General features: G+C 39.8%; 1 protein-coding gene across 1 annotated transcript in view; it reads right to left on the bottom strand.

Moving 5' to 3' along the window:
• The window catches only part of LOC125457763 (deleted in malignant brain tumors 1 protein), a 91032-nt gene that overhangs the window by 44927 nt on the left and 19988 nt on the right, over positions 1-26117 (bottom strand). Inside the window, exons 6-8 of the mRNA XM_059650837.1 lie at positions 11999-12055; positions 9374-9685; positions 6460-6777 (exon numbers count right to left, since the gene is read on the bottom strand). Coding sequence (XP_059506820.1) covers positions 6460-6777; positions 9374-9685; positions 11999-12055 — 687 coding nt within the window. The remainder of the gene's footprint in view (positions 1-6459; positions 6778-9373; positions 9686-11998; positions 12056-26117) is intronic.

The raw sequence follows: 26117 nt of genomic DNA, 5'->3' as shown, positions 1-26117 counted from the left end.
AGGGATGATCACCTTGTTGGGATTGTACTGTAGACACTCCAATACTCAACAGAAAATTGAGAAAAATGTTTGTAAGGAAATCTTAGTTATCCATAAGAACAATAGGGTAGTTGTGGTAGGGAACTTTAAATTTCCGAACATAGACTGGAACTGCCATAGTGCTAAGGGCTTGGAAGGAGAGGAATTTGTTAACTATGTAGAAGAAATTTTTTTGATTTGGCATGTGCATGTACCTACCAGAAAACATGCAAATGTTAACCTACTCTTGGGGAATGAGGCAGGACAGAAACTGAGACGTTAGCTGGAGTGCATGTGACAAAAGTTCTATTAGTTATAAAATGGTGATCGAAAAGAGTTTATGGATCTAAAAGTTAAAATCTAATTTGGAGGAAGGTCAATTTTGATGGTTTAGCAAGAACTTTCAAAAGTTGATTGCCAGGGAGGGGGTGATGCAGTGGTGTTAGTGGAAGTTCAGGAGTAAAGGGATGGCTGGAAAATGGGAAGCCTTCAAAACTGAGATAACGAAAGTCCAGAGAAATATGTTCCTTTTAGGATGAAAGAAAATGACTGGTAGGTCTCAGAAATGCTAGATGACTGGAGGATTTGTAGTTTTGGTCCAAGATTAAGAAGGAAGCAAGTGTCCTGTAAAGACAGCAGAAGACGAGTGATTCCCTTGAAGAGTATAAATGTAGTCGGGAAATCAGGAGGCCATAAAGGGAACAAGACAAATCGAGCTAAGGAGAATCCAAAGAGATTATGCAAATACATTAAGGACAAAAGAGTAACTAAGGAGAGTATAGGGCTCCTTAAAGATCAGCAAGACCACCTATGTGTGCAGCCACAGGATATGGGGGAGAAACTGCATGACTATTTTGCATCAGTGTTTACTGGGGAGAAGAGAGAAAACATGGAGAAATAAATAGTGACATCTTGAAAACCGTCCATATTGCAGAGGTGGTGGTGCTGGGCATCATAAAATGAGTAAAGATAGATTAATCTCTGAGATCTGATTAGGTGCACCCTAGAACTCCATGGGAAGCTAAGGAAGTGATTGCTGGGCCCCTTGCTCAGATATTTGTATCACTGATTAGCCACAGGTGAAGTGCCAGAAGACTGAAGATTGGCTAATGTGGTGTCACTACTTTAAGAGTAGGTAAGAAAAAGTCAGGGAACTACAGAATGGTGAGTCTGAAAACAGCGGTGGGAAGGTTGTTGGATGGAAACCTGAGGGATTTGATTTAAATGTATCTGGAAAGACAAGAACTGATTAGAGATACTCAACAAGGTTTTGTGCATAGGAAATCATGTCTCATGATCTTGGTTGAGTTTTTTGAAGAAGTAACAAAAAGGACTGATGAGGGCAGAGCACTGGATGTGATATATATGGACTTCACTAAGGCAGTCATCAAGGCTCCTCATGGTGGACTGTTTAGCAAGATTAGATCATACAAAGCAGAGGGAGAGCTTACTATTTGGATAAAGAACTGGCTCAAAGGTAGAAGACAGTGTGTGGTGGTGCACTGTTGCTTTTTAGACTGAAGGCCTGTGACCAGCGGTATGCCACAATTTCTGGGTCCACTGCTTTTAGTCATTTATATAAATGATTTGGATGTAAACATAAGAGGTATGGTTAGCAAGGTTGCAGAGGAGACCAAAATTGAGCTATAGTGGACAGCATAGAAGATCCTTTAGAGGATAAGGTAATATTGAACAAACGGGCCAATGGGATGAGGAGTGGCAGATGGAGTTTAATTTATATATGAGTGTAAGGAGCTGTATTTTCAAAAAGCAAATCAGGGCAGGACTTATACACTTAAGAGCAAAGCACTGGGGAGTGGTGCTAAACAAATAGACCACGGAGTTCTGGTTCATAGTTCCTTGAAAGTGTAGTTGATAGTCGATAGGATAGCAAAGAAAGCTTGAAACACTTCCCTTTATTGGGCATTTCATTGAGGATCATGTTACCACTGTGCAGGACATTAGTTAACTCACAGTTGGAATATTGTGGTCAATTCCAGTCTTTCTGCTGTACAAAGGATGTTGTCAAATTTGAAGGGATTCAGAAAAAGATTTACAAGGATGTTGCCAGGGTTATAGGGTTTGAGCTGTAGGGAGACACTGAATAGATTGGGGCTATTTTCCCTGGAGAGTCTGGGGCTGAATGGTGTCATCATGGAGAATTTTACAATCATGAGGGACATGCATTTGGTAAATAGACGAAATCTTTGACCTGAGGTGAGGGAATCGAAAACTAGAGGACATATGTTTATGGCAAAAGGGAAATGATTTGAAGGGAACTAAGAGGCAAATTTTTCATGCTGAGGATGGTGAGTGTATGGAATGAGCTGCTGTTTGAAATACTGGAGGCTGATGCAACTACAACAATTACAAAAGCATTTGGATGGACATATGAATAGGAACAGTTTAGAGGGAATTGGGCCAACTGTTGGAAATTGAGACTAGATTTATTTCGGGTATCTGGTCTGCATGGATGAGTCAGATTAAAGGATCTGTTTCCATGCTGTATATCTGCATGACTCTATGCCCCTCATGATTTTATAAACCTCTTTAAGTTCACCCCTCAGCTTCTGACATGAAGGGAAGATAGCTCCAGCCTATTCAGCCTCTCCCTATAGCTTTTCAGCCTTCATTCACATCAACATTCCTGCAAGTATTTTCTGAACTCTTTCCAGTGCAACTACATCCCTTCTATAGCTGGATTGTCTTATAAAACAGATTTTGGGAAGTGTCCTTGTATTCTCTAAGCATTCAAAGAAGGAGAGGTGATCTCTGATACTTTGACAGCATGATAGAGGGCCAATGTAGATATGGTGTTTGCCTGGCTGGTAAGTACTTGGTGACCACTCTCAAGTTCATGGATCATTGGAATTTTCTAACCCAGGGGCTCTTGGAATTCAATAAATGAGGAGAGGAATGTGATACCACAATGTTATATCCAGTGACTGATATTGAAAAGGCAACTGCAATCTGGATCAGCCACTAGATGTCAACTATGCTTCCTGTATACATGGTTAAGATTTGGTAAAATAATTTTGCAAATCTATTACTAAAAATGGTCAGATTTTAAGCTATCTTTTACTTGAAAGCAGGGATAAGAAGGAATGAAACACTTACCAGAACAAATAATACTAACGTCATGTCTATGCATGCAGTTCTTTTGATTTGTTTGTGTAGTTGGGCAGTACCAGAGAATGGTCTCATTTCCCTGGCATTCATAGACATCCTGCCAGATGGGACCACTGCCCTCTCCAAATTGAGCTCCACTGAGTACCGATATTACTTCTCCACATTTCAGTGATGCGCACACAACACGGGCATCCAATGAATCCCAGTGTGAATCACAGACAGTCCCCCAAGTCTCTCCTTTCTGGATTTCCAACCTTCCAGAGCATCTGTCTGTTCCACCAACAAGTCTTGGCTGTTTGTGGTCTGTTGTTTTAAAACAATGGGTTTTTTTTTACTGAAAGTGGTAAGAGAAGACCTCAATAGTTAGTCATCTTGTGCCAAAAATTGTAATAGTGTTGTTACTTTCCATTGGAACTGTCTTACTGTGAATCTGTTGTGACCATCTTTTGTTAGATTATCCATCTGGTAATTTTCATATTGGCATTAATATTTATGACTTACAGAACAAACTCGCTGTTGAGCAAGATTATTTTGTTTCCAAGTCTATTGGAATCCTTAATTTTAACATTTGACTCACTTCCAAATCCAACATCATATTTTCTGCAAATTCTCTGTTAAACTGCATTACAGCAAATTGTTAGAACTATATTTTTTGGAATGTAAAATGGAAAATTGAACTTTTGGAATTCCTTGGAGAATAGGTGGTTTACCATGCACTTTTGGAATGTAATTTGATAATAAATTGTAAAAAGACCATCCTTTCAGTGGAAAAACAATTGAGACATCACGCACACCAAGCAATGAATCATCAGAAGTAGTTGTAATTGAGTTACAGTTAAAACAGCTTAAGCATGTGAATTAAATGAGGTAGTTTGAGATGATGACGCAAGGGAAATTGGTACTGAATATAATGGGAAATGGGGTGAAAAGATTTGATCATAAGGGAAAAAAAGAGAAACAGGATTTAAGAAACTGGAATAGAAATTCAGGAAAGAGCAAAAGGCAAAACACAGAGAACTGAAAACAGAAAAGATTGCACTTCAATATAAGGCTACCAACGCAATGAAAGTTTCTGTTTAAGGTTTGCCTGAATTACTGCAGTTATCTTGCAGGTACAGCAAGTAATTAAAAAACAATTAGGTTGTTATTGTTTAGTGGTAGGGGATTTTTAGGGAAAAAAATATGAAGGTTAAATTTCAATTATATTGTGCACATCCGAAAAACCTTTTAACTTATTTAAAGATGTAAATGCTTCTAAAACAATTTAGAGAAAACTCACTGGCCCAGCATCTGAAATGCATGGCTTGTTTATAAGGAAAATTTGCACACGCTTGACTGTATTCACTGGAGTTTAGAAGAGTTAGAGGCAATTGACTGAACCTGTAAGATCACAGAGATCTTCAGATGGTGGATTTGGAAAGGATATTTCCTCCTTACAATGTTCACCTATGACTCATTATTTTCAAATAAGATGTCTACTATTTACGACAAAGATTAGGAGAACTTGCATTCTTGCAGAGAATTTTAAGGCCTTAGCAATAAAATAGGAAAGCAGAGCCCTTGAGTTTATTAAAACAGCTGTAGATAGTGTGATGGTGCCGCAACTTTAAGAGGTGTTTTTGTTTGTTGGTTTCTTTTAAGAGAGTTTTAAGGCAGAGACACTGAGCTGGCCAGTACATGGCCATAACGTAAACAGCTTGGGAGGCAATGGGTTTTTTTTAAAGTTGGTATGAGAGAAGGACCCTGGATGGCTGTGGCCAGCACTCAGACCAGGATTTCTAGTTTTTAGCTTTTTAGCTTTAAGATTCAGAATCAGATGCTAATGACACTCAACATGGTTGGAAGCTGCAGGAAACTTCCCCTCAATGTGACCCTCTGAGTTTTTGCTTGATATTTTTCTCTCTATGCTGCTGCTGGATTGTATGTGAGACAATTTGTTTCTGATTTTGCCAAGACCTGTGCTTATGCCATTTTAGTATATTGCAACAGTTAATTAGTAATAGTTACTGTATCTATCTTCAAATACAGTTATCTTATGTTCTTCTTTCTTTTGTTGTATTTTAACTATAGTGTATGAATAAATCATGTTCAGCTTAACGTCAAGTAGTTTGACCAGTCGAATTGCACTTGACACATAATGCTATATTTGCCTTTTAAAATAAGTTAAAGTTATGGTCTAGGCTACCTTCTGATATATTCTGAGGGGGTCTGTCTAGTCCACGACAATGGCTATTTGATAGACAGAGGGTTGAAAGAATAATAGGGTAAGTGGAAATGTGAAATAATCAGGTCAATCATGGTCTTAATTGAAAGGAGGAGCAAGTTTGAGGGACAAAGTGACCTTCTCCTACACCAAGTTTGTTCATTCATATTCTTGTACATATACAAGTTCTTGTATGGAAAATCATAATTACAATGGCATTTTTCCATAATATGCAATTAGCAAAACCTGCCCACTGCAATTGTTAGGACACAATTTTTAGATATTAATTTTCCAAACATTTAGCTGCATGCAATAACAATAGGGGAAATGGACAAGTTATCTCATTTGGCTTCAAAACTAGTATGCCATTCAGAATGAGGCCAAAAGCATGAATTAGGTTCTCGTTCCTGATGGGTAGACATTCGAACTGTCCTCTTGCTTCTCTGAATGTAAGGCAATTCCAAACCAGCAATGACAAAATAAAATTTCAAAAAACAGTGATGAATAGAGATTCAGTATTCCATGAGCAATGGATTTGCCTTGGACACAGGCAAGCATGACATATTTGGAATGGCATTATATTATGACCAAGTTGGAGATGATTATGAAAGTCAGTTGTTAATCGTGCCCAGGCAATGTGCAACTGTAAATACTTGGGTTGAACTTTATATGCATAATTTCTAGTTGCTGTGCTAAACTTGCTGCTATTTAATGGAATCATAATTTGTCTCCACATGTTTCTGCAGAAATATTCTGACTGAAGTTTCTTGTGGCCAGTAAGTATTTTAAAACTATTTTTTTCGGCTGGCGTTTACTGTCAAGATAGTGGCAGTATCTGCTCTTTGACAGTTTATATTAGTGAAAGACTGTCCCTCTTGGTCATGTTCCAATTGAAGATCTGCAGGTTCAAGTTCTGTGTGAAAGGCAATGTGCACAATTTGCCCATCTGTAACATTTTAACAATAGTTATACTTTATTTGCAAACGTGGACCATTCAATCTGACTTGGATGACTTTGTATTATTTTACAATGTACGTTTTCATTTAATTTGTGTCAAGAAGTGATATCGCCTCCCACATGTTTGTAAATGTTTAAGACAAGAGAGTTACCTGAACAAATGACACCAGCTCCTTCCGTTTCTCCAGAACAATTACTGTGAGCCAGCTGTTTCAGTTCACACTTCCAGGGATCCTCCTCACTGCCATTGCAGCCAACTTCATAGTTAAGCACAAGCCAAATGCCACCTCCAAACTGAGAGTTCCCCGATGCTGATACAGCGTCACCACACCCCAGGTATTTACACACAACACGAGCATCATTCATATCCCACATTCGACCACAGATGATAATCCATGAACCAAAACTGCGAGCTTGAACTCTCCCAGCACATGGGCTACCTCCATCCTCCAGAAATACATTTTGCTTCACTGCCAGATGAGAAAATGCAGTTTCAGTTCAACAATATTAACTCTGATGTACCAAAATTGGACATGTTAGCAGAAAAAAAATAAGATCTGATGTTTCTTTTTTCTGGAATGTACTCAATCATTTTAAGTTTGTCAATAGCACCATTAACTCTTGTGAGTATTGTGGTCCAACTTATTTATATTAGGTCTGCTCGTATTATTCCGCAGGAGATTTTTTTTTCTCTTACTCTGGGCTGTCCCATGTAGTTTTCAAAAAGCAGCATAGAAAAATCATTGAATCCTGTTAATTCCAGAGCTTTATTATTTTGGTCCATCACATTTTCAAGATCCAAGTCCAGGAATGCCTCCCTTCCAGGTCAACTGAAGGCATTATCCTGTGGAAACTTCAACTGAACACTTTCACTTCTTTGGCCAAGAGACTATGACTGTCACAACTAATTGGTCACCGGAAGTGTTCCCTCCCATTATATCCCTCTAAAGTTCTTGCCCTTCTCAATAATTTCCATGCCAAAGTTTTTCTTGACATGTTTACAAGGTGATATGGAGTCCGCAGCAAACAGTTTTTCCTTTGTTCTAGACAATATGATCTTGGTACTACCACTACATCCGCACTGTGAAAAACACCAGGAATATCTTGTTTTCCCGGTACTGCGCTGTCCGAATGATGAATACTGCCAGCTTTCCTTCTATGCCCACTAGCTTTCTTTCCGGGAAACTGTGAGGAATGTAAGGACTGTCTCATTGAGACCACAAAAATACAGAAAAATGAAAGCAATGAGAAAAGGACGTGTTAAAAACAAGGATTGTGAAAGGAATAGCAGATTGCGTCGTATTTGTGCTAATCTTTGTTCGGCTGTACAAGAGGCTGTTTGGAGAACGACCAACGCCAGATGTTGTGTGAAAAAAAAACAGAAAAAAAAACATGATGTAACCAGTCAAACGGGTGTTCGTTCAGGTTGAACCACACTATCCAAGAGCAATTCCAGCTCCCTGAGCCATCATAATATCGGAAGATAGGATTCCAGCTTGTCAGCTGAAGTTAAGATACACTTATTAAGACTGATTGCCTGAATGAAATCATTAGAAATCTTGTGGCACCAATTTTGATGTTTGGACGCAATTTCTTGCAGATGACCTGCAGCAGTTAAAGTAAGGTCAAAAGTCACACGACACCAGGTTACGGTCCAAAAGATTTATTTGAAATCACAAGCTTTCTAAGCGCTGCCCCTTCATCAGGTGAAGGGGTTCCATTGGGTTAAGGTAAATCAGGACCTTTTTTTTTGCCCTTGTGGAGGTTGAGACGCGGTGTGTCAGCCCTGCTTGCTCAACGACCAGTTCTTGATGACCGGGAATCGATTATCCCTACCCCAGCGTCCCATAAGAACACCGAACTCGTTCACTTCTATTTCCGGCGTCTATTGAATAGTTTATATTGGCATTTAATTTGTCACCATTTAAAACTGAGCATTGGACTTCTTTGCCATTTCAGTTTAAGAGTTTCAGCCGGGTTTAATGCATTGGAGAACCATCTAGATTCCTTGCTAAATGTAGAGGTGGCTGACAGTTTTAAGGAAAAAAAAAGCGATCTGGGGCCCGCTTTCCGATGCGGTAAACACATCAACTCTTCATATAGCACCGGTCGATTTAACCGGCATCGGCAAATTTTGATTCGTGCATTACAAGCAGTAAACATTGTACGTAAATTCAAGCCTCTTGAAGCGGCTCTTTTTCAAACTTTATAGGGTATGATTTGCAACGTCCGCGATTCATGGTGTTGCATTGCCAGTTATTCAGTTATTGTATCTCTATTGGTTGTAAAAGTTTAAAAAGGAACAGAATGAGACGTATAAGCAAAGTGACACATCCGCCATCATTGGTATGAACCCAACATCCTGTCACTAAAGCGGCATTCTTGGCAATGCTACCTTCAAGAGTTCAGCAGGAATTGGACAATTAGAAGACAATTAACGTTTGGTGAAGGGACAGAACATTGGACAGGGGAAGCCTCACCCCAGCCCTATCGCTGGGAAATGAACTTTTGCCTGAACTCCCTATTATCCGCTCTTCTCTTCCTGCAACTGCTACTATATAGATGAAAGCTGGTAGATTCACGGAAGCATCTCCAAACACAAGTCCACCTCCAACGAACCCACGACAGTGAACTGTAAGTATATCGCACTATCTTCACTGTCATGGGTTAAAATTCTGAAACTTCCCTCTTTACAACTTGTTTAGATACATAGCAACAATTCCCCAACTACATGCACTGGAGCTGTTCGAAAATATAACTCAACGTCACTCACCCAACGCAACTGGGGATGGGTAATAAGTGCCGGCTTTGTTGGACGAACTTTCTGAGAGAAGACTCATAAATTCCATGTGGCTTCCTGCTAAAACTGCCTGTTGTGCCCCCGCCTAGACTGAAAGAGGGAGCGCTGATCTCTCAGTTCGCCAGTCGGCTGCTGAGACACCAGTCGCATGCACAAGATTCCTCTGAAAGTTAAAGGCTTCCCCACATCTTCCTGATTAATTCCCATATAAGTTAATAAAGCATGCGGACAGAAATATTTAACATCAATGAGCAATTCATAAATACCTTTGCAGAAAATAACTACACTCATCCCAGTTTCACACTTCTGCTGGCCGGAAGGACTGAATGTACACTCGGACAATGAAGATTCCGTTCCTTTACACTGAATCTTATCCAGTAACACAGGCCCTGTTTCTTGTGGAATGGGATTTTCAGATGTTGTGTGATAAGAATCGCAGCCAGTTTGCTTGCAGACAACCTTTCCAGCAGCTGAATCCCATCGACTACTACAAACAGATTTCCACTGACCTCGGTGATAAACCTCCAAATTTCCAATACACGGTGCATACTGCCCCACCAACCTGGGGGGTCTGAGCTCTGTTAACAGTCAAAGGGAAGAAACATTAATTTTGCAAAGCGCTCCCAAAATTGAACGGAAAGTAAGGGGCCTGGAATAATTCGATGCCATTTTATAATTTAACGCAATAATTGCACTGATTCATCCGAGTCATTTCGTTCAGTTGTTTGGGCGGCTGGGTTGCGATGCAGAGAGATGGTGCAGTTTGAGTCCTGCATTGGCTCAGGTTACCATGAAGAATTCTCCTTCTCAACCTCACTCACTCCTCACCTGACGCGTGGTGACACTCAGGTTAAACCGCTACTAGCCATCTCACTCCACTTAGACAGCAGTTCAATGGCTCATGGCGACTTGAATTTATACTGATTCCACAGATTATTAAAGTTGTTTTGAGCTTATTTAATGCTTTTTTGTTTCAAAATGCAGCCGTGCTCAGGTTTTGGTTCAGCCACTCTCATCGATTCGTTAACAAATCCCATTACGTTTTTGTCATGGGCAGAATTACTGAAACAACGTTTCTTTTTCGCCATCTGAAATGACTTAACATGCAACACTACGGATCCAGTGCTTAATGGGATTAGAATCAATGGACGTTTGATAAGAGGTACATAATGGGCCGAATGGCCTCGTTCCCTGCTGTAAAACCTCAAAGAGTGGACACTAGGGGCGTCAAGTGCTCAATCACGACCACGGTCACTTTGAAATGCAAGAGAAATAATTGTGAACAGTTTGGTGAACTTTTATGGTCATCAATTTAATGGCTGAAGGATTGGAAACAATTCTTGATATGGATCTTAGTATAATTGACAGTATTTAATGATAATTGCAAATCCAGGATGTTGCCTGTGCTGCAGAGTTTTAGCTGTGAAAGAGACTAGATAGGCTGGGGTTATGTTCTTTACAGCAGTAAGGGTTGGGTGGTCATCCCATTGATGCCTACAAAGTTACAAACTACACAAAGGCAGATGGGATTTTTTAAATCTCTTCTTCGAGAACACAGATCTAAGGTGGATCAGGGTGCCATTATGGAAAATATTTTTCACTCAGGGTGGTAGGTAAAAATGATGTTGTATACTGAAATTATTACGTTATTTGAAATATACTTTCATGAACATATTAACGTTTACAAGTCTATGGGCCAAGAGCTGAGAACAAGGATTTGAGAAGACTGGTGCTTGATGACTGAACGGCGACAATGCGCTGAAGGGCCTCTTTCTGTGCTTTAATCCCATAAGACACTAAGACTTCAGTTTATTACTTTGAAATGAGTGTTGAGACAAAAAAAAAATGTTGACCGATTTGAGGCCACACTTTACAATTGTAATGTAGATCAAAGTTCATGCTAGATTACATTCAAGATGCCTGAGAGTTTACGAATACATTGACAGGACATATTTTCCTGGAGGGTTGTGAATGATTTTTTGAGCCTCTTATAAAAGGCTGCACTGTTAGATTGCAAGATATGCCCAGGTAATGATTGCCATTTCTCCCTATTTTATTTGCATAACAAAACTATTGATACATCGCTCAAATCGTGGCAATGAGTTCAATTGACGTTTATCCAGTGAGTTCAAAAGCTCAAGGAGTTCTAGCTGTTGGTTATTTTGGACTTCATACACCAAACAAAACATGATCCAACTTCATAAAACTTTAAAGTACATTTTCTACCACTATGCAGTTTATATGTGACTATCTGCATATAGAAAAAAAAAGTTGCTATTTTATGACGCTAAAAAGCTCTTAGTTTCTTCGAGCTTCCACTTCACCATTTTCATGTTCAAGAGACCAAAGGCTGGCTCGGCAATAAATTATGTACTTCATTACATTATTTCATGTTATTACAATAATATTGTCATACCAAATTTGGGCATTGCCATCAAGGCCTTGTCTTAACCATGGCTCATAATTTTTGGGTAACATGCCTATCCCACCCTAAGTGAAGTGTAACGCACATTCTGTATTGTCTTATGTTGTTAACATCCAAGATATCGTGAACTTAAACTGCCACCTAAAAGCTTCTCCAAACTGCTCATCCTGCGTATTTGTATCAGGAGACAATAATATTTAATGGGGACGATATCATACAGAAACTGTGTAATCACTCCGGTTCTATTTATTATTTAATGAGTAATTTCCATTTATTTTAAATGTTTAAATACGTATGACAGCAAATACAAATGCCCAGAGTGAATGGCTATGTGTTTGTTTAGAGAATGAGATGAGTGGTTATATCCTTTAAGCCACATTTTAAAAAAAATCAATTCAAGTGGTTAGATTTATCCCTTTTAAATGTAACACTGTTGGATTTAGCTCTAAATGTGAAAACTCTTTACCTTTTTTATTCGCAATTTCAACTGATGCATTTTCGCTGGAAAGTTGAATTGTTAAGGCTGAAATGCAAAAAAAGATAGTTTGTTAATATTCGCAATTGTAATTTCGTGGCATTCAATGTTTGAACATAAACACTTGAAAATCAAAGGAGTGCTACTGAAAGTTCATAGAACAATAGAATGTTACCACGAAACAGAATATTCCTTGCTGTAAGATCTTTAAAAGAGCAGCTTTGGTTGTCTTTTTCCCAATTTATCCGAAAGTCTATCGCACTTCTCCTAATCTCCCGCCATAATAAAAGTGGAACGAATAAGTATAAATGACTGAAAATATACTTTTGGTTTCTTTGGGACCTCACTATTTAACCGAATTGCATCCAGAGGACGAGGAACCCCAAAATTCTAAGGGCTTAGTAAATGATGATGTCCCCAACACATTCCTTGCGAAACATTGTTGGACGAGGTCGTAAAGTAGCCGCATATTTACTTTCAATAACCGTAACTGATGTATTCTTCTAGCTCCTAAATTAATTTTGTCTTTCAATTAGATACATCTGCATGTTATACTTAAATCACCGCAATAACCTAGACCAGTCATTGCATTTTACAGACACTGATAAAACAAATAAATCTTCTAAGTCCAAGGGACATTTAGAAACTTCAGGAACAACTTAAATGAGAAAACAAGAAAACAAAGAAGGCTGGCTGCAAAACAAAACAATAACAGAAACTCGTCATTTTGGGGAGATAGAAATAAAATTAACATTCCAAGGATTAAGGAAGAACTTTCTCTGCGACAGGGCAGTGGGCGTCTGGAATTCAATACCAGAAGGAAAGTCAGAAGCAGGAACCATCTCGGTGTGTAAGAACTCTTTAGATGAACACTTGAAACGTCGCAGAATAGAAGGCCACGGTTCAAGTGCTGGAAAAGTGGAACGAGAGTATTTAGGTGCTTGGTAACCGATGCTCCTAAAGGCCTCTATCCGTGCAGTAAAATTGGATGTGTATTTCTTTAAAATACTGACAAAAGATGATGTGATAGATTATTCCGGTATATCTATTCCGAGTTTCGCGCGCTAGAGTAGCGAGTTGGCTTACAATCTCTCAATTGTATTATCCATCGACTTCAAAATTACCTCGATAATTATTCCGCTAAATTTTCAGTAAAATATTTTGTTGATCGCTAACATTTTGCTTTCCATTCTATACCCGCGCAAAGGATAGCAACCGTTCCCTGCAATGGCATCATCATCCCCGCATTAAATGTATTCCGAGCTGGAACATTATGTGAATTAAGAACCTAAAGAGCTGCGGAAAGAAAAACTGAAATTGCTGGAAAATCGCAACAGGTCTGACAGCATCTGTGCAGAGAAATCAGAGTTAGTTTCGGGTCCGGAGACCCTACCTTAGAACTCAGAGTCTTTACTGGAGGAGTTTCAGACGTAGTATTTTACGTTTCTCGTATAGATTCCAAAGTATCCGTTGAATCTAAAGCGCAGGAGAAAACCATTGAAGCGTTAAATCGGCGGCAGCTCCTTTGAAGAACATTTATTTCTTCAGTGTATCTGTCTCTATTGGCCACTTCTCAGTATTCTCCTTCAAGCACTCAGCTCAAATACATTTAAAACTACTATTCAGCTCGTGTTATGAGAAAAGGTCACCGGACCCGAAACATTAACTCTGATTCCTCTTACAGGTGCTGCCAAACCTGCTGAGCTTTTCCCAGCAATTTGAGTTTTTGTTTGAGAGAATTAAGCCTTTTTATATTTGCAGTCGACGGGACAATGTTCAAACACTGCCATAGACTTTCTGGCTTAGGGGAGGAAATTTCAACGTTTGTGATAGGTTGAAAAAGCGCATGATCATGAATCGGGAGCGGCTTGAAAAGCCTTTTCCTTCAAATACCCAAAATCAACTGGAAGGAAAAATGAGCGGAGAACCAGTCTGATTGGTTCCAACCACTCCGGTTGCGCACGGCAACAAATTTCATAGCGACCCTAGTTCTGGTACACTAGCAACTGTGCGGTTTAACATTTTGGTAACAGCCATAGTACATATTCCTTTTTTAATTAACCTCTTCAGATTTGTTTTTACACACCAGCAGATTTGAGAGACAGCCGCACCTCGTGGCCCAGAGAGATGGCAATTACCAATGGGCCATTAGAGACTCATGTTTTAAGTCCCTCCACCGCACCTAGTAAAGCGGGTGCATCAATTTCTCATTCTCGTTTTCCATAAATTATGTTCCACTTCACAACTGATTGTTTCATCGCGGCTCGCCTCTTAAACTCTTTCATTCTCGCACCCACGTGGGTATTGTCACCGGAGTGTGATCTCCCTGGTCAAACAAATGGGCTGCGTGAACATCCCGTTTGTAGAGATCTGATGACTGCGGGTATTTGCTTCACTGCGGGAAATTGTGATCATTGATGTTTAACTGAATTAGGCCTGATTATTGAAATCTCCAATTTGATCTATCATTTAGCGTTGGTTTTCGACTCTGAACTCTCATAATCATGGTATATTTGTTTATTTTTTGTTGCACACTTCCTCCATTTGCTGACAATTTGGGAATGACTTTCCAACAATTCATTACAGTACTTCATCTTCCTGTCACCCAATACGACTCAGTCGTACAGGGATCCCTCTCTCTTTATTGGAGAGTTTCGGACGTAATATTTTAGTTTCTAGTAGAGATTCCATATATCCTTTAATACTAAAGCGCAAGAGAAAGCCACTAATGCGGTAAATCTGCGGTGGCTCCTTTGAAGAGCATTCAGTTCATCCCAGTGTCTCCACTGGCCACATCTAGCAGTATTCTCCTTCAAGTGCTCACCTCAATCACATCTGAAACTGTCAGTCAGCTTGTGTTTGTCAGGCTAACAAGCGGCGTTGTCAAAGTCCCAAATGGAAACAGAATTGAAAAGAATTTGTAAAATTTCCAGTTCCCTGTGCGAGAATTAATTAGAAATTCGTCGTCTAGAGGCTCAAGTTGCGAGTTATGTTCAATTCGAAACTTGAATAATTTGTAGCGAGTAAATTTTCAGCCCACACTGCATTTGCAACATTTCAATATATCACGTTAAATTCCAAAGACATATTTTAAAATATCTTTGAGGAAACGTATGCTATTGAAATGGTATATTATAGGGCGCAGTTCGAATCCGAAGAAATCGTATTTTTAGGCTTAATGAGGGCACGTTCGCTGAAGGCCGTTACAAAGCTGCCTTAACTCCGAGTTATTTTACAGTCTCTTGCGAAACAGTCTTAAACGGAATGCTTTCTTCAGGGCTGCATGTGAAAAGAGGGTAACAAAATTCCTTATCACCTGTTCAGAAGTAACCTCTAATTGACTTGCGATAAGAGTCTGAGATTTCGTGCAAGGGGCGTTTTGTATAAAAATCGATTGCCCAATTAACACATCAGCGAACTATTACGATTAGTAAGGGGATCAAGACTAACAAGAGAACGCAGGGGATTGGGGTTGAGAAACATATCAGTCTTAATCTATTGGCGCAACAGACTCGATGAGCCATGTATCTGCTCCTATATCTCATGGTCGTATGGTCTTATGGAGTGAAAAGCAACTTTCCAAACTTCACTAAGATAAAGTAATGAAGCTGTTATTATCCAGAGATTCTTAGTTCCAGGAAGTCAATTTTATTTACCCAAACTGACAAGAATCACATCAGTGATAACAGAGTGGAACTGGAGCTAGATAGCAGGCCAGGCAGCATCAGGGGAGCAGGAAAGCTGACGTTTCGAGTCCGGGCCCTTCTTCAGAAAATTACATTTTTGTCTTGCTACCAAAGTGCCTAACATCACACTTTCCCACATTGTATCCCATCTGGTCTTCTTTTCCCACTAACCTACCAGTCCAAGCCACCCGCTTCCTCAACTTCATCAGTTGCTAAGCCAATCGTCCAGATTGTTCATGTACAACATGAATAGTGTGGGACCAACACAGACCGTTGTTGAACTTCACTCGTCACAGCTGCCATCTGAAAAACAAAACCCCTTCACCCTTATTCTCTGCCATCTTCCAGTCAGCCAATCCTTTGTCCGTGCCAGTACCTTGCCTCTAACACCGACCAAAATTCAACCTAAATTGGTTTATCCGCCTTGGCTGCAAATAATGTATGAAGTCACTTTGAAAAAACAGACTACTGAATCCGAGAAAGAGTGAAATTATTCTTGAGCAATATATAACCAGTCCGAAAATATTGAATTTGTTGCCCAGGTTGGATTCTGCCCAATGTTCTTTTGATGTTTGAAAGGTCACAACTTGATATCACCTGTTCCGCTCTTGCTGGAATATTCGCGCCTGTGGGATCTTGTCTCCCAACTCATTGCTGCGCCGGCTCCCAAAAAAGCCACGTCGATACGTTTTAATATCACTTCCATACATTTCAGTCACGCTTGGGCAAATGGTGTATCGGGGGAAAAACTGCTACAACTGCAAAAAAATGGTGTAGAAGGCTATAACTGAAGAAACGACATTACTAGGATATTGTATCAGTGATAATGGGAACTGCAGATGCTGGAGAATCCAAGATAACAAAGTGTGGAGCTGGATGAACACAGCAGGCCAAGCTGCATCTCAGGAGCACAAAAGCTGACGTTTCGGGCCTAGACCCTTCATCAGAAAGGGTCTAGGTCCGAAACGTCAGCTTTTGTGCTCCTGAGATGCTGCTTGGCGTGCTGTGTTCATCCAGCCCCACACTTTTATCTATTACTAGGATATTATTTAATCATCCCGGGTGAGTAGTGGTTTCTGCAGGGACGAGTATTGTTCTGGTATTTTATTTTTCAGAAAATAACTAACCACAAAGTAACTGACCACCGCTATCCCCAGATCCATTGGACGTCTCGACCGTTTAACCAGAATCGTTTAAAAGCGGGCAAAGGCATACCCTCACTAATCCAAGAAGACAAAGGAAAGATAAGCACCGTTGGTTAATGCAAATCTGGAGCAACATGAGAGAAGATCCTATGGACGCTCTGGTAAAATTATGTGTGAAATTAGATTTTGATTGTTACAGCGCCTTGTTCCAAAATATTGTCAAGCATCTTATACTTTCAGAACCGATGTGATTTTCAGGAAATATGACTGTTGTGGGCGTCACAATTTTCAGAGAAATTGCAGACAGCGTTGAAACTCTGTCAATATCACCAAGGCTCAAAGTGAACTTTACACAATTGTCCCGGAATCGCAAAGGACAGCGAGAAATAGTTGACAGAAACTTTCAGGAGACAATATTAAACTTAAAGTTACCAATTGAAACCGCCAAAGCATTGACTTAAATTTCTCAACCTTATCGTTCTATTTAAAGCTTCATTTTCTGGATCGAACCTATAAGAAGAGAAAATTAACACTTTGCCGAGTCTAACTCCCATTGAGTTCGGATTTCTCTGATTGCAAAGTTTCTTGTCTACCATATGGCAGAATTTCTGAATTGAAATTTCATTAATCTCGGTATTGGAGCATCATTCCAAGTAGATAGTTGCACTATATTTGTCAGTTATCCTCGTTAACCTGTAATAATAACTGAAATCGAAATCATAAAGTTACAGTCCACATTTGCCGAACTCTACAATATGCTAAATTGTTGTTTTGAATATAGTTCATCCTGTTTATTTATGAATTATCATTGAAATCAAAACCTACAATAATCGGTGGATTTAAGCCATTGGGTAATATCTTAACCTAAAATGAATTATGAAGAAATATGGTTAGTTAACTGAGAAGGCAGAATTCTGTTCAGCAGAAATTTGTGTTTAAGGCAATGGTTGCAGTCCGTTTTAATAGGTATCGGCTTAATTCCACATCAGCTCGCGTTTCTTGAATCCTTTGGTATGATCAGCGTACAGAACATGAAACCAGCCAAAGCCTCTTAGTGCGGCAAGATATATTTTAAGACGAGAATTGACATCTCCCTACACCTCTGAAGTGATCACCATTATTTGAAATTCCAATATTTGAAAATAAAACATGAAATTTTTGAAAGAAAATGAGCATTTTTTAAATAAATGGCCATGAATTGGAACGTTGCAAAAAACATCTTTTCAGCGTTCGGACAAGTGTTGTAGTGATCTACTTACCCATCGAAATGTGCCGAATCAGAACAAACATGCCCAAGTGATGCATTTCACGGCGACTCTGTTCAAGTGATATGAAGGAGAACCCGATCAATCATACACAATTAAATTGCGCATGAGAAAATTGAATGGTTCGAGTTATTCAGCGGAAATTGACTGTGAAATCCACATCTGCCAGTAATATCTCTTTTTTTCCTAGCCCGTGAAATTAGAACCGATGGACCAATAACAGATATAATTGCCAATTAAGGCAAACCGTAGTGACGTTGTTGGGAAAGGGCGTTCTATGACCTCAAAATGGCCCGTTAACTTCATGATTAGGGTTCAAATTCACAAAACATGTGAGAATTAGATTTAATTACGTTCAAATTTATTCGCACCTTCTGTAGATTTTTTGGGTTTGTATGCAGTTATAAGTATTGTATACAGTATGTAGTTATATTCTGAACAGGAACAGCCAGCTGCTCCACAGTATGACGAAGGATAACCAGTGAGAGGCACAGCAACGTGCTGATGATGTTTAATGCGTTCCAATCCACTGTACTATAAAGAGCAATTTATTATGAGGTTATAGATCGATAGAAAAATAGATGGCTGGATTGGTGCTTAGATAGATGGATGGCCAGAGCGAAATTGTACTGTCAGTTTTGTTTTATTTTTCCGGGGGATGTGGGCATCACCGGCATGGACGTATTTGTCGCCGGTTCCTACTTGTAATTGACAAATAACGGCGAATTGTATTCTTTGAAACGTTCGAGTCCGTGCGCTGTAGGTTGACCCATAATACATTTAGGGAGCGAATTCCAGGATTTTGAACCAATGGCACTGAAGGAAGGGCGATATGTTTACAAGCCCGAATGGTGAGTGGCTTGTAGAGGACTTTGCAACTCATGTTGTTCCCGTGTATCTGCTAGCCTTGTCCTTTTAAATGGGAATAGTCATGGGTTTGGAAGGTGCTGTCTAAAGGTCTTTGGTGAATTTCTGCAGTGTATTTTGTAATGGTACACACTTGTACTGAAAGGAGGTGGTGCAGTGTTTAGTTGCCTGTGAATGTGATGCCAGCCTAATGGGCTGTGTTGTAGCAAAAGACATCAGGTTTCTTGAGTGTTGTTGGAATTTCCCCCATTCACACAAGTGGGGAGTATTCCATCACACTCCTGACCTATGCCTTGTAGATGATGAACAGGATCCAGGGAGCCAGGAAGTGAGTTCCTTGCCAAAGTATTCCAAGCCTGTGGCCTGCTTTTGTAGACAATGTGTTTAAATGGTGGGTCCAACTGAGTTTATAGTCCATGGTAACCAAAAAGATGTTGATAGTTGGGGGTCATGTGATGGCAACACCACTGAATGTCAAAGAGTGATGGTTAGAATGTCTCTTATAGGAGACGTTATAGATCACAATATAGATTGTGTGATGTGAGTATTTCATGCTACTTGTCATCCCAAGTGTAGATATTGTACAGGTTTTCGTTGCCCTTGAGCATTTGAGGATTCACAAATGATGCTCAACTTTGTACAATCACCATTGAACATCTGATTCATGAACAAAAACAAAATTGCTGGAGAGTCTCAGCAGATCTGGCAGCATCTGTGAAGGAAAAGGCAGAGTTAATATTTCGGGTTTGGTGGCCCTTCCTCAGAAATAATGGTGGCTGGGAAAACATCAGTTTATATTCAGAAAATAGGGAGGTTGGTGGGGTAAGGAGTAAACAATAGAGCCCAAAGAGAGAAATACAGTTGGACAGACAGGCTGGGATGGCAAATAGTTGTTAATGAGCACTGTTAGTGACTAACAACAGAGGGTGGGTAATGGCAGGCTATGTGGTAACAAGGCCTGGTGTGTTGGGTAGGGGGCTGGGACATGGGAACATTTAGGCCAGGAAGATCTTGGGGCTCTCCACTTCTTCCTGGAGCAAACACCTGAACCATCCCCACCCACCACCACCACCCTCTTCCACTTGGCTGAGCTTGTCCTCACCCTCAACAACTTCGCTTTCAACTCCTCTCATTTTCTTCAGGCAAGAAGAGTTGCCATGGGTACATGCATGAGCCCTAGTTATGCCTGTATCTTCGTGAGGTACATGGAACATTCCTTGTTTCAGTCCTATTCCATGCCCCACCCACAACTCTTTCTCCAATACATTGATGATAACATCTGTGCTGCTTCCCTATATTGTCTGGAATTAGAAAACTTTGACAATTTCGCCTCCAATTTTCACCCTGCCCTCACTTTCACCTGGTCTATCTCTGACTCCTTCCTTCCCATCCTCGACATTTCTGTTTCTATTTCTGGGGATAGGCTGGCCATTAACATCCACTACAAACCCACTGATTCGCACAGCTACCTGGACTATACACCCTCACACTCCACTTCCTGTAAAGACTCCATCCCATTCTCTCAGTTCCTCCGTCTCTGTCACATATGTTCAGATGAGGCCAACTTCAATAAGGGAACCTCCCAAATGTCCACCATCTTTCTCAACTGAGGATTTCCCAGCTGTGTTGTCTACAGGGCCCTCAACCAGGTCCGATCCATCTCCCGCACTTCTGCCCTCACTCCTTCTTTTCCCTCCCACAACAGCGATATGGTTCCCCTTATCCTCTCCTACCATCCCAGCAGCATCCACATCCAGAAGGTCATCAGACACCATTTCTGCCACCTCCAGCGAGATGCCATCTTCAGAAAAATATTTCCTTCCCCTCCTTTGTCCACCTTCCACAGGGACCATTCCCTCTGGGACACTCTGGTCCACACTCCCTTCCCCCTCAATGCCTCCCCAAAGCCCTATGGCAACTTCCTCTGTAATGGGCAAAGGTGCAACATCTGCCCATTTACCTCCTCCCTCCCCAGTATCTAAGGGCCCAAGCGTAACTTCCAGGTGAAGCAACACTTAACCTGCACTTCCCAGAATCTAGTGTACTGCATTCGCTGCTCACAATGTGGTCATCAACATTGGGGAAATGAAGTGTAAACTTGATGACCACTTCGCAGAATGTCTACATTCTGCTCACAAAAAAGACCCTGAACTACCCGTTGCCTGCCACTTTGTCGCACCACCCTCCTCACTGGACAACATCTCTGTCTCTGGCTTGCTACAGTGTTCCAGTGAAGCCCAGCAGAAGCTGGAGGAACAACACCTCATTTTCCACATGGAGACCCTACAGCACCCCAGACTTAATATTGAGTTCAATAATTTTAGGGTCTAAACTCTCCCATGTCCCAGCCCCCTACCCAACACACCTTAGCCTTGTTACCACATAGCCTGCCATTACACACCCCTGTTGTTAGTTACTAACAGTCCCCATTAACAACTGTTTACACTCCCAGCCTGATCGTTAGTAACTCCTTTGTCTGTCCAACTATCTTTCCCTCTCTTTGGGCCCTAACCTATCGTTTACTCCCTATTTTCTCAATATAAACCGATGTTTTCCCAGAGACCATCGGTTCTGAGGAAGGGTCTCAAGACCCGAAACAGTACCTCTGTTTTTCCCTTCACAGCTGCTGCCAGACCGGCTCAGCCTCTCTAGCAATTTTGTTTTTGTTCCTGATTTATAGCATTCACAGTTAGAACATAGAACATAGAACGTTACAGCACAGTACAGGCCCTTCGGCCCTCAACGTTGTGTCAACCTGTCATACCGATCTGAAGCCCATCTAACCTACACTATTCCACGTACATCCATATGCTTATCCAATGACAACTTAAATGTGCCTAAAGTTGGCGAATCTACTACCGTTGCAGGCAAAGTGTTCAATTCCCTTACTACTCTCTGAATAAAGAAACCACCTCTGACATCTGTCCTATATCGTTCACCCCTCAATTTAAAGCTATGCCCCCTCGTGCTCGCTGTCACCATTCTAGGAAAAGGGCTCTCCCTATCCACCCTATCTAACGCTCTGATTATCATATATGTTTCAATTAAGTCACCTCTCAACCTTCTTCCCTCTAACGCAAACAGCCTCAAGTCCCTCAGAACTTTCCTCGTAAGACCTTCCCTCCATACCAGGCAACATCCTAGTAAATCTCCTCTGCACCCTTTCCAAAGCTTCCACATCCTTCTTATAATGCGTTGACCAGAAGGGTATGCAACCTTTCAGTTTTGTCTGACCTTATGATACAGAGAAGGTCATTGACGAAGCACCTGAAGATAATTGTGCATTGGACTCGACGACAAGAAATTCATGGCTTTGATATTCTGGAGCTGTGATATTTGATCTCCAACAACCACGACCATCTTCCTATGTATGAGGTAGTAGGAACTGCTGATGCTGGAGAATCTGAGATAACAAGGTGTAGAGCTGGATGAGCACAGCTGTCCAAGCAGCATCAGATGAACAGGAAAGCTGACGTTTGGGGTCAAGACACTTCTTTAGAAATGGAAAATTGCTTTTCTGAAGAACGGTCTCGACCCAAAATGTCAGCTTTCCTGCTCCTCTGATGCCGCTTGGCCTGCTGTTTTCATCCAGCTAGAGCCAGTATTGTGCCTTAAGTGCAAAAATAACTGAGATTTAGTCTGAGAAAGTAAAGATACTTTCAGAACATTCTTTTCAGGCCATCAGAATGTCCAAGACTTTCGGCATCATACAGGGCTTAGAGACTAGGATCTTGACTGACAATTTTGATAAAATAACCACTTGCTCTGGCTGGTTACCTGGATTGCATATTTAAAAAAATATTTGTGGTTCACTCGCTTGCTTCTTCTTCATCACTATGGTTTAAAACCCAGCTGGGAGCATAGAAAATCCGATTTGTTTTTGAGTTATGTGAACAATATTTATCTAATGATCCGAACTGCTGGTGACAACGGCTTTGCGAGGTTGTGAGGCTGTTGCCACCAGCAATTGCTTATCTGAGCATCTATGGTTGCCACCTGGTGCACAATCAAAACCTGCTATCTTTCTGCAGTGAGGCTTGCAGCAGCAGTACAAGGTTCAGTGAGCAGGAGCAGGCTGCTGAGCATTGGGTTGACATACAATGCAAAGTGTTATCTCATTTTTGCTTGGACTTTCAATAACAGTACAACACAAGCTCATAAGAACTGAAACCCTCTGCAAAAAGCTACAAAGTATCTTGTTTTTTTTCAAGAATAACAGATTTAAAACCATAGTCATGATTTAATTCCAGCTCCTGTCTGTATTCAACGTTAATCCTGTTGATTAAAAATACCTTCCGTTTACTTAAAGTCTTTAAAATAGTGAAATGGTCCAAGTTGTTTCAAACCACATTTGTTAAAGTATGTTAAACACTGAAAGGAGACTATTTGCACTGGCAGAAGAACATGGCACAACTGGGAGCTATCACATAATTAAAGAGCAAAGTGTGGTTAATGCAAATCTGAAAATTAAAAAAAATCAGAAAGTAATGCCCAGTTTCATACTATCTGTACTTCCCAAGCAACACTAAGCTGATTTTGAACATCTCTCATAAATTTTGTCCCAATCTTCTCTTCTCCAAGGAAAGCTGTCCCACTTTTCCTATCTATTCACCTAAATTAAGCTCATTGTCCCTGCACTGATTCTCCTAAAACCTTTCTTTCATTCTCTCTAATGCTTTTGACCTTGTTTCTAAAGTGCTGTGCCGAAATGGATGCAATATGAGACTAGGCTAGTTTTCTGTTCAAGTCTAACATAGTTTCCTTGCATTTGTTTTATAGAAAATTATTAATTAAGCCCAAAATGCTCTGGGTTAGTAACTATGCTTTCAACCAGCTATGCTGTCTTCTGTGACATATACATCATGTATCCAGCTCCTCTTCTCTCCTCACACCTTTCAGAATTGTTATCTTATAATTATGCTGTGACTTTTTAATATCCTAACAAAATATATCATTGTTTGTTTTAATAGAACTATATTACTTGACAGACACTGAATGATGCTTACCCATCAATCAAATAAAGTTAACTGCTTCTAGTAAACCTCATAAATAGTGTCAAAATCTTTCAATTACTAACATAACTGATATTTAAAACAAATGAGAAAAATATTCATTACCAATCTATTACTTGTTTTCTTGTCATTTCACATGTGTTGGTCAGAATCAGACAGGTCCCCATTTCAGCCAGATATGGCACTAAGACTTTTAGACTTCTCCTCTACTTGTCACTCTCTCACTTTTTCATCATCCCACTGTATAACTTAACAAATTATATGGACACTCACTCTTTCATTAGACCAAATTCCATCATTCACCAAATTCTCAGACTCATACTTGTGACTAGCTGAAATCATAACAAGCCTGGCAGGAATCACTGTTGTTTTGAGTTATTGTTGCTAATGATTGTAATACCCAAGGTTTGCAACTGGAATAGGGGAAAAAAAAATCATGGTTAAAGAAAATCTAAGACAGACTCAATAATAAGTCAATAATTCTTTTTTTTTCTAATCTGTCAGTCAATGTGGGTGCCTGCGGCAAGGCCAATATTTCTTGCCCATCCCTATTTGTCTTGATTGAGCTGTTTTTCACTGCCATTACAAAGGACAGTTAAGTATCAATCACTTTACAATATGAAATTCAGACCATCCAAGTATGGTAGATTTAGCTGGCTAAATAACATATCTAACCAAAAAGGGTAAATGCTAAGTATGAAAGTATATGTTCACCATTGCTGACTCCAGCTTTAAAATTCAAATGCATGAGTAATTGCATTTAATTTTCACCAGCTGCCACAGTGCATTTTGAACCTATGTCTATCGATATTCATCCAGTGACACTCTGATACGTCACCATCTTCTGCAACTGAACTTAATAATTTCACTGAAAAGTTTCAAACAAAACTTATCTGGCAAGGTATGATGTATTAGACCTGGAGAGGACAGACAATGTAAAGAAATTAGCAACAAATTATAACAAGGTATAAAGCTGGATGAACACAGCAGGCCAATCAGCATCAGAGGAGCTGGAAAGCTGACACTTTGGGTCAAGACCCTTCTTCAGAAATCATTCAAGAATTATAATTTACATGTTTACTATTTGCAAGATGAAAAGCCTAGTCTGCAGCATGCAACTGAGTTAGATTTTGTGTGCTCAAGATAAAGGATAACATTTTGTTCACTGTTTCATTCATTAAGCTAATTTTACAATGGTTTTCCTTTCTCATTACAATAACATTAGATATTTTGTAAATCACACATGCACAATGTGATAGAATAAGGATTTCATGACTACAAAGCTTTCCAATGCAAATTATCAACGTATACAAAGTGCTACATGTAGAATTTGTATTACAATGATGTCAAATCTATATTAAATCTAGCTTGGATTTTTATTTAGTTACTGAATCTAAATATAGTTCTAATTTTCCTTTCTCCACAACCAAAATTGGTTATTAGATTTTCCATTAAATTTCCATGGAGCTTTTCCATCAATCATGATTGTGAAATTGATTGGATACAACTTGTGATTTTCAATGTTACAATTTGTAACAAATCATTATTGAAACACAAATAAGAAATGTAAGTTACTTTGTATTTTCCTCAATTACAATTTACTCAAGCGAACCCCTCACAACTCTATTCAAATTATTGAATTTCATTATATTACCTTTCAAATTCGGAATCAGATGGAGGAAATAAATCAAAAGAAAGAAAAACAGGCTGATATAATAAATTCATTACACTCAACTTTAGGCCTAAACATTCTGAGTGCAGTTTTCAAGCAGCCAGTCTGATCTATACAATTGTTTTATTATTAATTACTACTATAATTTTACATATTCACTTTGCCACTACTCACTTGACAATTAGTTATAATTGCTTTAATTGATTATCCTGATTACTGTGTATTTTTGATCCCAGTAAAAAAAACCAGTAAGCTGTACATGATCAGAAAAGGGAGATCACATCAGAGTGAGAAACAGCTAGAGTGAATATATAGCTTGCAGAATTTGGAGGCAGCATGGGAAGTCAGTATAGCGAGGAAGAGGTATTTTTTGCTTGCTTTTTTGGTTCACAGTTTGTAAGGTATTTTTACAGGATAAATTGAAACCCAGGATTGATGGCCTAGGACACAAGAAGGGAGTTAC

Source organism: Stegostoma tigrinum, chromosome 14 (assembly GCF_030684315.1).
Source record: "Stegostoma tigrinum isolate sSteTig4 chromosome 14, sSteTig4.hap1, whole genome shotgun sequence".
NCBI classification, from domain to species: Eukaryota; Metazoa; Chordata; class Chondrichthyes; order Orectolobiformes; family Stegostomatidae; genus Stegostoma; species Stegostoma tigrinum.
Note: the sequence above shows the minus strand (reverse complement) of the source record. Positions and strands in the feature narration are given on the sequence as shown.